The sequence below is a fragment of the Coptis chinensis genome, chromosome 6, assembly GCF_015680905.1.
Source record: "Coptis chinensis isolate HL-2020 chromosome 6, ASM1568090v1, whole genome shotgun sequence".
NCBI classification, from domain to species: Eukaryota; Viridiplantae; Streptophyta; class Magnoliopsida; order Ranunculales; family Ranunculaceae; genus Coptis; species Coptis chinensis.
Window position 1 is genome coordinate 12506740 of NC_141461.1, and position 16037 is coordinate 12522776.

The 16037-nt window shown below is 41.3% G+C and overlaps 1 protein-coding gene and 1 pseudogene across 1 annotated transcript; one reads left to right on the forward strand and one right to left on the reverse strand.

The window, feature by feature from the left end:
• Window positions 1-5328: 5328 nt before the first annotated feature.
• On the forward strand, window positions 5329-7762 carry LOC147491519 (protein NRT1/ PTR FAMILY 5.5-like). Its single transcript, XM_086568866.1, has 2 exons — window positions 5329-6061; window positions 6277-7762. Exons 1-2 carry the CDS (start codon window positions 6005-6007, stop codon window positions 7447-7449), a joined length of 1230 nt encoding a protein of 409 aa, XP_086424992.1. The 5' UTR covers window positions 5329-6004; the 3' UTR covers window positions 7450-7762.
• Window positions 7763-8327: 565 nt separating this feature from the next.
• Window positions 8328-10309, reverse strand: LOC147491520 (pentatricopeptide repeat-containing protein At5g48910 pseudogene; annotated as a pseudogene).
• Window positions 10310-16037: the final 5728 nt, after the last annotated feature.

Sequence of the window (16037 nt, forward strand, 5' to 3'; positions counted from 1 at the left end):
ATTGTAAGGTCAGAAGTAATGATAAAAGAAAGAGTTCGATCTTGCTTAAGTTGGTAACTTGGTTGCCAACATATTATAGTTTAACGGGTACCTTGATGTGTTTTCAATACCTGAATCCTTTGTAAGCTATATAGTTTCTTATCACTCTAGTTCACTTCCAGAGACTCTTCATGAGTTCATCCACAACTCAACTTACTCTAATGAATCTATGTCCGGAACCAAACCAGTATTGAGTATTGTACGACAAATCATTTGAACAGAGATCATTTCGATGGATGCGTATGCAAAATTTTGTACCCATGATGTAGAGAAAAAAAGGGATTTTTTCTGCTTTCACGATCGATCGCCGCTTCCGAAGCACGACCAGCCAGGGCTCGGTATGTTTGGCGACGATTCTCAAAGCGGCGCCAGCCTTCGATGCTCCAGTTGATTTTAAGCGACCAGCCTCGAAAGGGGAAGCGCCCGCCAGTCTTTTTGTTCGCGGGCCTCGCTACAAGAATCGCGATTTTTTTGTTTTAGTATAAAACAAAATCGCTTTTTGAAAACCTAACTTTTCCAAAACCAAGAAAGAGAGTGATTACAAGAGAACAATTCTTTGTGAGTTGAGTGTTCATTCTTTGTGAGTGAATTAAGAGAGACTTATAATCTGTTACTCCGGACATCTAGTAAAGCTTGGAACTCGCAGTGTGGACGTAGTAAAATTGCCGAAACCACGATATATCTCGTCTTGTGGTTTGTTCTTCTTTTACATTGATTGTTTTATTTCATTTGCTTGTTATTTGATATTGAGAAGTGTTGGGATATTGCTTGGAGGGTGTTGAAGTCTTGTCTAGTTTGAAGGATCGATCTTTGTGTAGGATTGATCCGTTTGTTGCGGGTAACGTTGTTTCCGCGACCGCTTTTATATTCACAACAATTGGTATCGAGCTTAGGTATACGACTCCAGGATTTTGAGTTTAGTACTTTTCGAAATTTGTGTAGACAAGGTGTTCGATTAAATTCCGAGGTGAAACTGTTTTTTTTGGGTTATTGTGTGTAACTTGAAAGATGGCTCCCAAGATGTCAAACGCAAGGTTTGAAGTAGAGAAGTTTAATGGGAAGAATAACTTTGGGATTTGGCAAGTCCAAGTAAAGGACATCCTCATCCAACAAGGTTTGCACAAGGCTTTAAAGGGGATTAAATCTAAGGCGAAAGTATGAGTAATGATGATTGGGAAGAGTTCGATCTTCAGGCATGTTCATCAATCCGGTTATGTCTTGCTAATGAGGTCATGTATAGTGTGATGGGAGAAAATACTGCTGCCGGTATTTGGCTCAAACTAGAGTCTATGTATATGACCAAGAGCATGACGAACAAGATGTACCTTAAGAAGCGTCTTTATCGGTACATGATGGTCGATGGTTCAACGATGCAAGAGCACGTTAGTGAGTTCCGTCGACGTCTAGCGGATTATTTGAATGTTGGTATGAAGATGGATGATGAGGATCAAGCGGCATGTTTAATATTCTCCTTGCCAGAAAGCTATGAGCATCTAATGATGACTACATTCATGAACAGAGAAGTCGTCGATCTTGACGAAGTTCAGAGTGCACTTCTTTCTTATGAGTTGATGAAGAAGACACGTGTAGAGAATAGCATTGATGCAAGTCAGGGGCTAGTGGCAAGAGGAAATTCGTCTGAACAGAATTATTCAAGTAATGATAATTCTAGGTCCAAGTCAAAGAAGCCTTTAAAACATGTATAGTGCTACAATTGCAATGAAAAAGGACATTACGCAAGTAATTGTCCTCACCCGAAGAAAGAGAACAAGAGAGATGGTCAGAAGAAAGGTAAGGCAAAATTTGAGGCAAATTATGCTTCAGGCTCTGAAGAGGATGAGTTCGGTCTACGTGTGTCCACACAAGACTATATGACCGAGGTGGATTCTTGATTAGGATGTTCCTATCATATGTGTCCGAATAGAAAGTGGTTTACGCCTTATGAGAGCATTGATGGTGGTTCCGTCTTTAATGGGTAATGACGCGTTGCTTGTAAGGCGGTAGGAATTGGAACTATACGGGTCAAGATGTATGATGGTGTAGTGAGGACTCTAACCGATGTGAGACATGTTCCCGAAAGCTAAAGAAAAGTCTTATTTCTCTTGGTACCTTGGATTCCAAAGGCCACAAGTTTGTGGGAGAAGGTGGAGTCCTAAATATTGTTAATGGCTCTTTAGTTGTTATGAAGGGTCAAAAATATGGAACCTTGTATACTACGATTGGTAGTACGGATGATAGCGATGTAGCGGTGGGTGCATGTAGTAATGATTCCGAGTGCACTAAGATGTGGCATACGCGTTTAGGGCATATATGAGTGAAAAGGGTTTGTCCGAGTCAGGCAAGCGATGGTTCTTGAAGAACTTGAAGAAGCAGTATGGGGTCGCGGAGCATTGCATCTATGGGAAGCAATGCAGAGTCAAGTTCAAGTCGAAACCCACTACAACAACAGGGAATCCTTGATTATGTGCATACGGATGTTTGGGGACCCTCGAGGTGGCTTCCAAGGGAGGTAACCGCTATTATGTCTCATTCATTGATGATCATACTCGTATGTGTGGGTGTATATGATGAAATCGAAAGATGAAGTGTTTGAGACATTTAAGAAGTGGAAGCCAAGGGTTGAGAATCGCACGGATAGGAAGGTAAAGACATTACGGTCCCGACAATGGTAACCGAAAGTATACCTATGGACCTTTCCAAGAGTTCCCCAGGCGCGAATGAGGAATTGCCGCATTAATCGACCGGTCGGGCACGCCACGCCAGAATGGAATGGAATGGAGAGGATGAATAGAACTTTGCTTGAAAGAGCAAGATGTTTATTGTCTAATGCCGGTCCCAGGCAAAGAGTATTGGGCGGAATCACGGTGTCCATGGCGTGTTACTGTATTAATAGGTCACCCGATACCGACTATAGATTGCGGGACACCTTATGAGGTGTGGTCGTAACCCACCGGTGATTATAGTATCTTGCGAGTGTTTGGATCGACGACTTACTACCATGTGAGGGGACGACCAAGCTAGATCCTAGAGCTAAGAAGGCCATATTCTTAGAAGTTTCATAAAATGGGGTAAAGGGATACTGATTGTGGTGTCTAGAAGCCCACAAGTTCCCCGGTCGCCAGAGATGTTACCTTTGATGAGACTTCCGCGTGTTATCTTTGAAGAAGGAAGTAGGCCGGGTAAAATGGTGAGTCTATAGAAGTTCAAGCTAATGAGCTTGAGTTGTTGCGACGCAGCCAGATGGCCTGGTTAGATCATGATGAGGTACCAAATCATGGAACCACACAAAGAACAGGAAGAAGAGCAAGAGCATCCGCGAACTTGTAAAGGCCGACCCTAAGCCACAAAGACAAGTTAAAAAGTGCACAAGTATGGGCACGAAGCCGGTGAAACACTATGGTCGTGGATTTAGTGGCATATGCGACCGAATATCGAAGGTGATGAGCGGATAGCTTCAAGGAAGCCGCATTAGAGATGCTCATTTAGAGAGATTGGTTAGTAGCTATGCGCAAGCAGAGATGGAATCTCTTGATAAAAATCACACATGGGACCTAGTTTTATTGCAAAGGGCAAAAGGACTATCGGCGAAGAAATGGGTGTTCGTAAAAAGAAAGAGGTCCTTCCCGAACCGAAAAAGATCTTGGGTACAAGACAAGAGTGGTAGCAAAGGGTTTTTCACAGAAGGAAGGAGTTGACTACAATGAGGTATTTTCCCCGGTGGTCAAACATACGTCCATTCGTGTGTTATTAAGTTTAGTTGCTCACTTCAACTGGGAGTTAGAGCAACTTGATGTGAAAACTGCTTTCTTGCATGGGGACTTGGGACGAAGAGATCTATATGAGACAACTGAAGGGTTTGTCGTTCTTGAAAGAAGATTATGTATGCAAATTGAATCGGTCACTGTACGGGTTAAAGCAATCGCCCAGGCAATGGTACAAGCGCTTTGACACATTCATGATGCAACATGAGTACACCCGAAGTAAGTATGACTGCTGTGTCTACTTTAGAAGGCTTCGTGGTAATGACTTCATCTATCTCCGCTTTATGTGGATGACATGCTTATTGCTTCCAAAAGCATGGTGGAGATAGACAAGTTGAAATCTCAACTTAGCTCACGAGTTTGAGATGAAAGACTTAGGTGGAGCCAAGAATATCTTGGGCATGGAGATTGACAGAGATAGGAAGAAGCGGCGGATAGTTGTATCTCGAAGAAATACATTCAGAAAGTAATTTTCGATTTGGTATGGAGAATGCAAAGTCGGTTTCTACACCTTTAGTTTGGGCATTTCAGGGCTTTCACCTAAGTTCTCTCCTAGTTCGATTGGAGGAACAAAAGCATATGGCAAATGTTCCTTATGCAAGTGCGGGTGGGGCGGTTTGATGTATGCTATGGTGTGCACACGCCCGGACATTTCCACAGGCGATTAGTGTTGTCGGTAGGTATATGGCAAATCACGGGAAGCGGCATTGGGGAGGCGATGAAATGGGTACTAAGGTACTTGAAGCGGTACCTTGGATGTGGGATTAGTTTATGGTGGAGGCACTTATTATGTCGGTGGGTTTGTGGATTCCGATTATGCAGGGTGATCTAGATAGGCGACGATCGACCATCGGTTATGTGTTTACGATGCATGGGTGCGCGGTTAGTTGGAGGTCTATCTTCTGGCTACTTCTATCTATCTACTCTTGAAGGCGAGTATATGGCGATTGGCGAGAGGCGTGAAAGAGGCATTATGGCCAGCGGTCTTCTAGATGATTTGGATATTGAAAGCGAAAGCGATATTGCTTTTTATTGTGATAGTCGAGTGCTATTCATTTGGCGAAGAACCAAGTTCATCATGGTCGGACCAAGCATATTGATGTCCGTTATCACTTTATACGGGGGATGTCGTTGAGGATGGTGATGTTGCACTTGAGAAAGTAGACACCCATGACAATCCTGGCGATATCTTCGGCGAAAGTTGTCACCGGAGTTAAGTTCCAACCTTTGTTTGGACTTGCTCCAAATCCTACATGTTTGAAAGAGCGGTGTGGGCATAGCCCTTCAGGCGATTGATCGCGAAGTCTTCCTTCTTTGGAGGTGTTTCCTTGGATGTGATCTTCTTTGGATGTGTTCGGCTTGGTTTTATGTGTTAAAACCTCACCGAGGTGGAGAATGTAGAGAAAAAAAGGGATTTTTCGCTTTTCCACGATCGAGGCCTTGGCGCCGAGAAGGGCGACCCGCTGCTCGAGCTCCGGTATGTTTGGCGACGACCAAAAGAAGCGCGCGCGGCCGGTGCTCGGTGATTTTGGCGCGACCCGCGCTCAAAGGGAGCGCGCCCGCGCTCAGGTCTTTTGTTTGCGGGCCTCGCTACAGTAACCGCGATTTTTTGTTTTTAGTATAAAAACAAAATCAGTTTTTTTGAAAACCTAACTTTTCCAAAACCAAGAAAGAGAGTAATTACAAGAGAACAATTCTTTGTGAGTTGAGTGTTCATTCTTTGTGAGTGAATTGAGAGAGACTTGTAATCTGTTACTCCGGACATCTAGTAAAGCTTGGAACTCGCAGTGTGGACATAGGCAAATTGCCGAACCACGATATATCTCGTCTTGTGGTTTGTTCTTCTTTTATATTGATTGTTTTATTTCATTTGCTTGTTATTTGATATTGAGAAGTGTTGGGATATTGCTTGGAGGGTGTTGAAGTCTTGTCTAGTTTGAAGGATCGATCTTTGTGTAGGATTGATCCGTTTGTTGTGGGTAACGCTGTTTCCGCACTGTTATATTCACAACACATGATGTGCAACCTTTGTTGTTTAATTTGAAATTAAATAACTGATACAGATTGACTCACTGCTTCTGATCGCAGTTCTCAATTGGGCCACAAACATAACATCATACGTGCTTTGGGAACTGGTGACATTCCTGATAAACGTGTTGAAGGAGAGACCAATCGTGAATGCGCTAGATGGTTTGACAGCCATAATGTCCATAGGCACTACTTTCCTCAACATTCTCATCTCAGCATTGCTTTACATTGCAGTAAGTTCTTAACTTCTGAGAATTTCAGAAAACTTTTGAACTGCAAGAATGAAAAGGGGGGAGAATAATCGATTTCTGATTCTGCAGCTGCTTATGTTTTTTTCAGATCTATTTATGAACTTCCAAACCAGTGCAGAAACAATAGATGAAAAATCACTTATAAGTGCGCCTCACCTAATACCCACTTCATTCATAATTGTCTTGTTTCACTGCAGGGATTGGAACTCATAACAATGTCAGTTCCTCCGAGCTTTTCAAAGGTACTAGGAACATGTCATGAGAAGGACACTGCATGCATTGGCGAGGTACATCACTCTCTATTTTATGTGGCAGTACTTGCGATAGCAGTGGGAAGAGCTGGCTGTGAAAATTCGCTACCAACCTTTTGGAATCAACAGTTAAATGACCCTATCAATCAGCAGATTAGCTATGAAAAGCACTGCACAAGTGTAGAATGTATAAATATCAGCTTATGGCTATACGTGTTAGGCACTTACATACTTTCTTCCATCAAGTCATGGACCACTACTTTTGAAATTCTTATTGTAGTAATGGCAATTGCAACTATCATCATCTTATGTGGAACCCTTTCCTACATACATTTAAAACCATGTGGGAGTGCGCTCACATGCGTGGTTCATGTTTTTGTGGCTGCAACATTAAAGAGACATCACCAGTGCCCTTCTAATACTAGTCAACTGCATAACCCGGAAGCTGTGGAGCTCCCGCTGCCTAACACTAACCAACTAAGGTTCTTGGAAAAAGCTTCCATTATCGTCTTACAGGGTGTAAATGACAAAGAAAGCAAGTGGAGACTTTGCACTGTCACAGAAGTAGAGGAAACTAAGCTTCTCTTAGGCATGTTTCCCATGTGCACAACATTCCTCATGTCTGGAGTAGTACTCTCAGTTGGAAACACTTACTTTCTTGAGCAAGGCAACAGCATGGAAAGTAAGCTAGGAAAGATACAGATTCCTATCCTGAGCTTTCTTCTCCTCTTTGAAGTTTCAAGAGTTGTAACCACAAAAATATATAGCCTAACACTGAGTAGTTGCACTCGACTTGATGAAACATGTTTGTCTAAGCTGAGACTAGGGGTGGGGATGCTTCTCTCTGTTAACTGTTGTGTTGTGGCTGCACTGGTAGAGACTAAAAGATTAAATGTTATCAGTAGCAATGGACTACTACACGAACCAGGAGCTACAGTCCCCATGAGTATGTTCTGGTTAACACCACAGTTTCTCTTACTGGGAGCAACGGATGGACTTGTGAAGGATGGAGTCAGACAATTGTCCCAACTCAATGAAGACATACGCAGAACCATTCGCCAACACAACGATTGGAGTAGGGACCATTCTAAGTATACTTGTTGTGACCATTTCAAATAAAGCTAGCAAGATTGGAAGAAGACATGGTTGGTTTGCAGCTAACCTGAACCAAAGTCGCCTCGATTATTTTTATGGACATTAGCATGTTTGAGCCTTGTCAACTTGGGTTTCTACTTTTTCATGTCAAATAGGTTCACACCCAAGAGAGAAACAGAGTAGCAAGCATTCAGTTTAAACACGGTTGTTTCAGAAAGCAACAGTTGTTCTAGTACACCCAACAGTTGTTCCAGTGCACCCTGGTAATATGATGATTCAGCTATATATAAATGTGTGCTTTCTCACTTTTCTGGAAAAGATGACTACAGTTTCTATGCTTCTGTCCAGTACTGAGTATATGCGTCTAGACAAATTGCAATATGTAACACTTAATGTTCCCATCTAGGTTCGTTGTTTTTCAAAAAAAAATCGCTCAGATGAAGTAATGCGGAACGGAGTGAACTTAAAAAGAAAAAGAAAAGAGAGTTTCCAGTGAAATACAAATACCTTAATCAGATCTCAAGAGACGAGCTCTTCTCTCCAGCACCCATGTGCCATTTGAATCTGTAAGATCAGCTCTTGCTCCACGTTCTTCAACTTTACGAAGTCCAAATCTTGTTAAACATTGATTGTCGAACTTTTAGTCACTCCCTGTCTCCCTGATGACGGCTCTTGTTTGATGAGAGCACAGTCCAAATAAATATGCAGCCAGACATAGCATGTCCCACTTTGAAGTGCGATGTGTGTGGTCTAATCTTAATACAATTATCACCTCTCATTTAATCTAGCGGAAGTATTGCAAAAATACTTATGTTCTCCCTTTCAGTTTAAAGAGCCTAACAGATTGTGTGTGCCACTATTTTTGACAGAACTCTACAGCTCTAATTAAATGGGTGACATCATTTTACCAATCATTATATCTACTAATGTATTTTGTCATCGAATGAAGTGTACAAGGGCCAAACCACACACCCTGTATTTCTAGATTGCCTATTTGAGGGACTGGACTTACAAAATACACCATCAGCAGGTGTGCAGTTTCACCAATAATCCATGCACGAACATAAACCATTCTCAAAATGGTGGAAGCGGCTCCTGTCCCTGACAACAATTCTACGGTCATAAGCTTTTGAAATAATCTTTACTGCGGCATGACAATCCCGACAAATGCGGAGGTTCTTCACTATTCGCAATGGTGTTTTATGACTAGTACTGATTAGGCCAAAAGCAATTGCTATCTTCTCACTATGATGATACAGAGTACTTTCTTTCTCTCTGTCATCCATGTTTAGCAAAACATTTCTCGTATCCGGTCTGTGGCCAGCCAACCTCAACTTGTCAACTATCTCCTCCAACATTAGATGGATCTCTTCAGCTCTTGGATTTGAATCGTCTTCTACAAGAAATTCATTAATCATTCCATCAAGTTCAATCCAACTACATCCAGGGTCTTTCCTGATGTTGAGCTCCTTCATTCGCATCCTAGTTTCAGCAACAGAACCCCAGTCGCCTAAAGAGTACATATTTGATAGAGCTACATAGCCTCCACTATCACGAGGAGCTAACTCCATAAGGTTCTCAGCGTCGTTTTTCCCATTTCAATATGGCCATGCAATTTACAAGCACCAAGCAAGGCTTTCCATATCACGTCATCAGGCTTAATGGTCATGCTCAATATAAGCTTCTCAGCCTCTTCAAGTAGCCCAGCACGACCAAACAGATCAACCAGGCACCCATAGTGCTCAATTCTAGGTTTTAACCCAACCACTCTAACCATTTGGTCGAAGTAAAACTTGCCCAAATCCACCAACCCTGCATGACTACATGCGGCCAGCACACTGATGTAAGAAACATCACTAGGCTTTACTCCTGATTTTTCCATCTTGGAAAAGTAATCAAGTGCATCCTTAGCACGACCATGCATAGCAAGCCCTCCGATAATAGCATTCCAAGTGATTACATTAGTCTGTGGAAGCCTCTGGAATACCTGAACCGCCTTCTCGATGCTCCCACATTTCGAGTACATATCAACTAAAGCAGACCCAAGCACATCATCCAACTTAATATCATTTCTCTCTGCATACACATGCACCCATTTACCAACTCAACTTTGGCCAAAGCGTGATATCGCAGGCAAAACACTAACTAAAGTCACATAATTCGGACACTCATTCCCCAACTGCATCTCGCGAAAAATCTCCACAGCCTCCTTAAAAAACCCATTTTGCGCGTACCCAGCTATCATAGCATTCCAAGACACCACACTTCTTTCAGGCATCAAATCAAACAGTTTTCTCGCCGACTCGAACTCCCCATTTCTCAAATACCCATCAATCAAAACATTCCAAATCACATTCCCATCTCTAACAACACATTTTCCAAACAACCGCCTCGCGTCATCCATAACCCCACACACACTATAAACTCTAACCAAATTACTAACAACAAACTCATCACAATTCAACTCACCCCCACATTTTATAATCTGTCCATGAACTTGTTTCCCTTCTTCTATCCCTCTTATCTCAACACACGCTTTTAAAACAGACGGGTACGTAAATCTATTCGGTTCAACAAACTCACTACAAACCATTTCACTAAACAAAACCACAGCTTCTAAACACTGGTTTTCACTTTCTGAATAAGCTCTTATTATAGTGTTCCATGAAAAACAATTTGGGTTGTCCATTTTATTGAAAACTAAACGAGCGTAGTCTAGATTTCTATGGTCAGACAATGCACATAATCTTAATATCTCTGCGGAGATAAATGGGTCGTGAAAACGACCCGTTTTGATAGTTTTTGCATGGACTTGAATTAAGTGTTGCATGTTTTTGCAGGTTTTGATTTCAGTTAGTAGTAACGAGTTTGTAGTAAGTGTCACCATTTTGGCGGTTAATACCGTTAACAGTTTGCATGGGTTCATATAGATTGAAAAATGCTGCGATATTTGCGGCATTTTGTAATATCTCGTGATAGTTTAGAATGTCGGTATAATTAGCGTGCTGATATTTGGTGAAACATTCTGATAAAATACAAGCAATTCCATGGGCAAATTTGTTATACACGTTTCATGGAGACTGAATATTCACTGTGACCTGCTCCGAACATTTGTGTAATTGTACGGTACAATATATTTGTACCTGCCAAATTGATGGAAGGAAAGTTAGATGACAAACAATATATTTGAATCTGAAAAAGAATAATGGTGTAGTGCTATATACCAATGTCAAGTGCGAACTGCGTACTAAAGCACGAGAACAAATTGATACAATGGATCTGAGGAGACAAAGCCGAAATGAACTGCCCGTTTCACAATAAGAACACCTGATCGAGGCAGGAGAATGTTTTGTACTATTATGGTTCCAATAGTGAGAGACCTGATGAGTTCTTGTCTTCTTGACTGCTCCAAAGCTGAATGACAAGTTGACAGCACAAGCATCAACAAACCAACTTGGTTTTGTCACAAATGAGAATAGCAGTTCTTGATTGATCGATTAAGGAAATCATGAATTACAAATAGTAGATAGTTACTCTTTTTTAGGTTTCCTCCCACCATCAAGATGAGAGCGGGAACAGATCCATCACTGCAAACAAGTGAAAAAAATAATAATAATAATAAAAAACCTGAGTCATAGTATAGCGGTATAGCCATGTGCAAAATGAACATTAAACCATGTGTTTACCCAAGCAAAGAAGCAGAATCTTTGACTGCACGAAGAGGGGCGCTTGAACCAATTATTAACCTTCGTATCTGAGGGACCATTCCAACAATAAATCCAACAACCTATAAAGAAAACAAACAAGAAGTTATTTTGTTCCTTTTAATAAACTGGTAGGGGTCCTGCCCTTGGGTGATTTTTCAAAAATAAAAATAAAATCAGGAAATCAACATCATTCTAGGCTTCACTCATGATGAATTACACCGAGAAGTTCCCTAGTTTACCAGTGAAATAACACTCTAAGCTAAACTACGAACCCCAATACTCACGATGAGTATGGTGCAGGATTGGGAACCATTACTTTTTTCACATATTTAAGAATTTATGTACTGTATAAACATACAACTAACTGAATCTAGTAGAGAAAGGTAAGGAAAATAAAATAAAACAAACACAATGAGACACTGCGCACTGCAAAGGTGAAGGTGCACAAATTCTCTTCAAGTTGACACTGGCGGAAGCATATTTGAGAGTTGTTTGAACTTGGCTGACATTGATGCCTAACATAGATTCAGAATAACCAACACTCTCTTTTATGCCCGTGTTGAGAATAGGACAATGCATAAACAACGTTATCCACAACAAATAGATCAATCCTACACAAAGATCAATCATTCTCACTAGACAAGACTTCAACACCCTCTAAGCAATATCCCAATACTTCTTAATATCAAATAACAAGCATATATAAAGTAAAACAATTAATGTAAATGAGAACAAACCACAAGACAAAGATATATTGTGATTCGGCAATTTTCCTACGTCCACACTGCGAGTTCCAAACTTTCCTTGATGTCCAGAGTAACAGATTACAAGATCACTCAATTCACTCACAAAGAATGAATACTTAACTTACTAAGAATTGCTCTATTCTAATATCTCTCTTTCTTGGTTTTGGTTAGGTTAGGTTTGTACAGAAAAAACATATATTTATACAGTTTCTGAAAACTTCCGAAACTAGTCAAATTCGTGTTAAAAAGCGATTGGAGCTGGCTGGCGCCGACCGAGCAAAAAGTCGGCGCAAAGCGCACCAAAAACATTGGAAGTCGCCAAAAAAATATGGTAGCGTGCGCATTTTTATTAATACATACATAGGCGCGCCTTACACCAAATAGAGAAAAACATCTTTTTTCTCTACATTCTCCACCTCGATGAGGCTTTAACACATAAAACCGAGCCGAACACATCCATCTAGAACTCGCAGTCAACCGCTCCGAAGGGCCATGCCCACAAATGGCTCTTTCAAGCATGTAGGATTTGGAGCAAGTCCAAACAGTGTTGGAACTTAACTCCGGTGACAACTTTTGTCAGCATATAAGCAGGATTGTCATGGGTGTCCACTTTCTCAAGTGCTACATCGCCATCCTCAATGACATCCCGTATAAAGTGATAACGAACATCAATATGCTTGGTCCGAGCATGATGAACCTGGTTCTTCGCCAAATGAATAGCACTCTGACTATCACAATACAAAGCAACAATGTTCTGCTCAATACCCATATCATCCAGAAGGCCTCGAAGCCATAGTGTCTCTTTCACTGCTTCTGCCCCTGCCATATACTCTGCATCAGTAGTAGATAGAGCAACTGTAGCATATAGCATAGACCTCTAACTAACCGGTGCACCATGCATCATAAACACATAACCAGTAGTCGATCGTCGTCTATCTAGATCACCTACATAATCTGAATCCACATACCCACTGACATAACAAGTGTCTCCACCATAAACTAATCTCACATCCAAGGTACTCTTCAAGTACCTCGCATCCCATTTCATTTGCTTCCCAATCTTTGCTTCCGATTTGTCATATACCCCGCACAACATTAAGCGCGTGAAATGTGGGTGTGCCACACCATAACATACATCAAACTGCCCACGGTACTTGTATAAGGAACATTTGTCATATGTTTTTGTTCCTCCACCGAACTAGGAGAGAACTTAGCTGAAAATCTAAAATGCTCAGCTAAAGGTGTAGAAACCGACTTTGCATTCTTTATACTAAAATGAGAAATTACTTTCTGAAGGTATTTCTTCTGAGATACAACTATCCGTCGCTTCTTCCTATCTCTGTCAATCTCCATGGTTAATATCTTCTTGGCTCCACCTAAGTCTTTCATCTCAAACTCAGTGCTAAGTTGAGATGTCAACTTGTCTATCTCCACCATGCTTTTGGAAGCAATAAGCATGTCATCCACATAAAGCAGGAGATAGATGAAGTCATTACCGAAGCTTCTGAAAGTAAACACAACAGTCATACTTACTTCGGGTGTACTCATGTTGCATCATGAATGTGTCAAAGTGCTTGTACCATTGCCTTGGCGATTACTTTAACCCATACAGTGATCGATTCAATTTGCATACATGATCTTCTTTTTTCAAGAACAACAAACCCTTCGGGGTTGTCTCATATAGATCTCTTCCTCCAAGTCCCCATGCAAAGCGGTTTTCACATATAGATCTCTAACTCCAAGTCGAAGTGAGCAACTAAACTTCGATAATAACACACTAATGGAAGTATGTTTGACCACCCAAGAAAATACCTCATTGTCAGTCGACTCCTTCCTTACGCGGAGAAACCCTTTGCTACCATTCTTGCCTTGTACCTAGTAATCGTCGGACTCATGAAGGACCTCTTTCTTTCTAAACACTCATTTTTCGCCAATAGTCTTTTGCCCTCCCGCAATAAAACTAGGTCCCATGTGTGATTTTTATCAAGAGACTCCATCTCTTTTTGCAAAGCAACCAACCAATATCTGTAATGAGCATCTCTAACAGCTTCCTTGAAGCTATCTGGCTTATCATCTTCGATATTCAGTGCATACGCCACTAAATCTACCTGACCATAGTGTTTCACCAGTTTCTTGTGCCCATACTTATGCACTTCTTTAACTTGTCTCTTCTTCCTGTTGTTGTGTGGTTCCATAATTTGGTACCTCATCATGAACCAACCAGTCATCTGCTGCATCAGACAACTCAAGCTCAGTGGCTTTAACTTCTATAGATTCACCATTTTGCTCAGCTCCTTCTGGCTTATTGAAAGATAACACGGAAGTCTCATCAAAAGTAATATCTCTGCTGACCAGGAACTTGTGGTTTTCTTGACACCACAATCTGTATCCCTTTACCCCATTTGCGAAGCCTAAGAATATGACTTTCTTAGCTCTAGGATCTAGCTTGTTCTCCCTCACATGATAGTAAGCGGTCGATCCAAATACTCACAAAATACTATAATCATTTGGGTTGCGACCACACCTCATAAGGTGTCTTGCAATCTATAAATTTGAACCGGTGACCTATTATACGGTAACACGCCATGGACCTTTGCATCTTTAATACTCTTTGCATAGGCGGCATTAGACAACAAACATCTAAGCTCTTTCAAGCAAGTTTCTATTCATCATCTCTGCCATTCCATTCTGGCGCCCCCTTTTGGTCATCTAGTGTCGACAATTCTCATTACGCACAAAACTCTTGGAAAGGCCCATATGTATACTCAGTACCATTGTCAGACCTTAGTGTCTAGACCTTCCTATCTGTGCAATTCTCAACCCTTGCCTTCCACTTCTTAAATGGCTCAAACACTTCATCTTTCATTTTCATCATATACACCCACACATAGCGAGTATGATCATAAATGAATGAGATATAATATCGGTTACCTCCTTTAGAAGCCACTCTGGAGGGTCCCCAAACATCCGTATGCACATAGTCAAGAATGCCTGTTATTGTGTGCTTGCTTGACTTGAGCTTGACTCTGCACTGCTTCCCATAGACGTAATGCTCACAGAATCCCATACTTGGCTTCTTCAAGTCCTTCAAGAACCCTCGCTTGCACAACTCAGACGAACCCTTTTCACTCATATGCACTAGTCGCATATGCCACATCTTAGTGCACTCAAAATCATCACTGCATGCACCCACTGCTGCATCGCCTATTACCCATCAAAGTATACAAGGTTCCATGTCTTTGTCCCTTCATAACAGTTAAAGAGTCATTGACAATCTTTAGGACTCTACCTTCGCCCACAAACTTGTGGCCTTTGGAATCCAAGGTATCAAGAGAAATAAGGTTTTTCTTTAGCTCATGAACATGTCTCACATTAGTTAAAGTCTTCACTACACCATCATGCATCTTGACCCGTATAGTTCCAATTCCTACCGTCTTACAAGCAACGTTATTACCGATCAAAACGAAACCACCATCAATGCTCTCATAAGAAGTAAACCACTTTCTATTCGGGCACATATGGTAGGAACATCCGGAATCAAGAATTCACCTTTCGGCCATATATAGTTTTGTGTGGACACACAGAGACTCAACTATTCCCCTTCAGAGCTTGAAGCATAACTTGCCTCAATTTTTGCCTCACCTTTCTTCTTAACATCTCTCTTGTTCTCTTTCTTCGGGTGAGGACAATTACTTGTGTAATATCCATTTTCATCGCAATTGTAGCACTTCACATGTGTCAAAGGCTTCTTTGACTTGGACCTAGACTTCTCATTCCTTGTAGAAGCCTTTCCATGCGACCTTCCTCTTGCCACTAGCCCCTGACCTACATCATTGCTATTCTCTACACGTGTTTTCTTCATCAACTCATAAGAAAGAAGTGCACTATGAACTTCATCAAGATCAACATCTTCTCTGTTCATAAATGTAGTCATTAGATGCTCATAGCTTTCGAGCAAAGAGGATATTAAACATGCCGCTTAATCCTCATCATCCATCTTCATGCCAACATTCAAATAATCTGCTAGGCATCGACGAAACTCACTAACGTGCTCTTGTATCGTTGAACTATCCACCATCATGTACCGATAAAGATGCTTCTTAAGGTACATCTTGTTCGTCATGCTCTTGGTCATATACATAGACTCTAGCTTGAGCCA

What these genes read in the sequence shown, in the direction of transcription:
- LOC147491519 (XM_086568866.1), top strand. Translation starts at nt 6,005, where the DNA reads ATGTCCATAGGCACTACTTTCCTCAACATTCTCATCTCAGCATTGCTT. An exon ending in CAGCATTGCTTTACATTGCA is followed by an intron (nt 6,062 to 6,276) that starts GTAAGTTCTTAA and finishes GTTTCACTGCAG; the next exon opens with GGATTGGAACTCATAACAAT.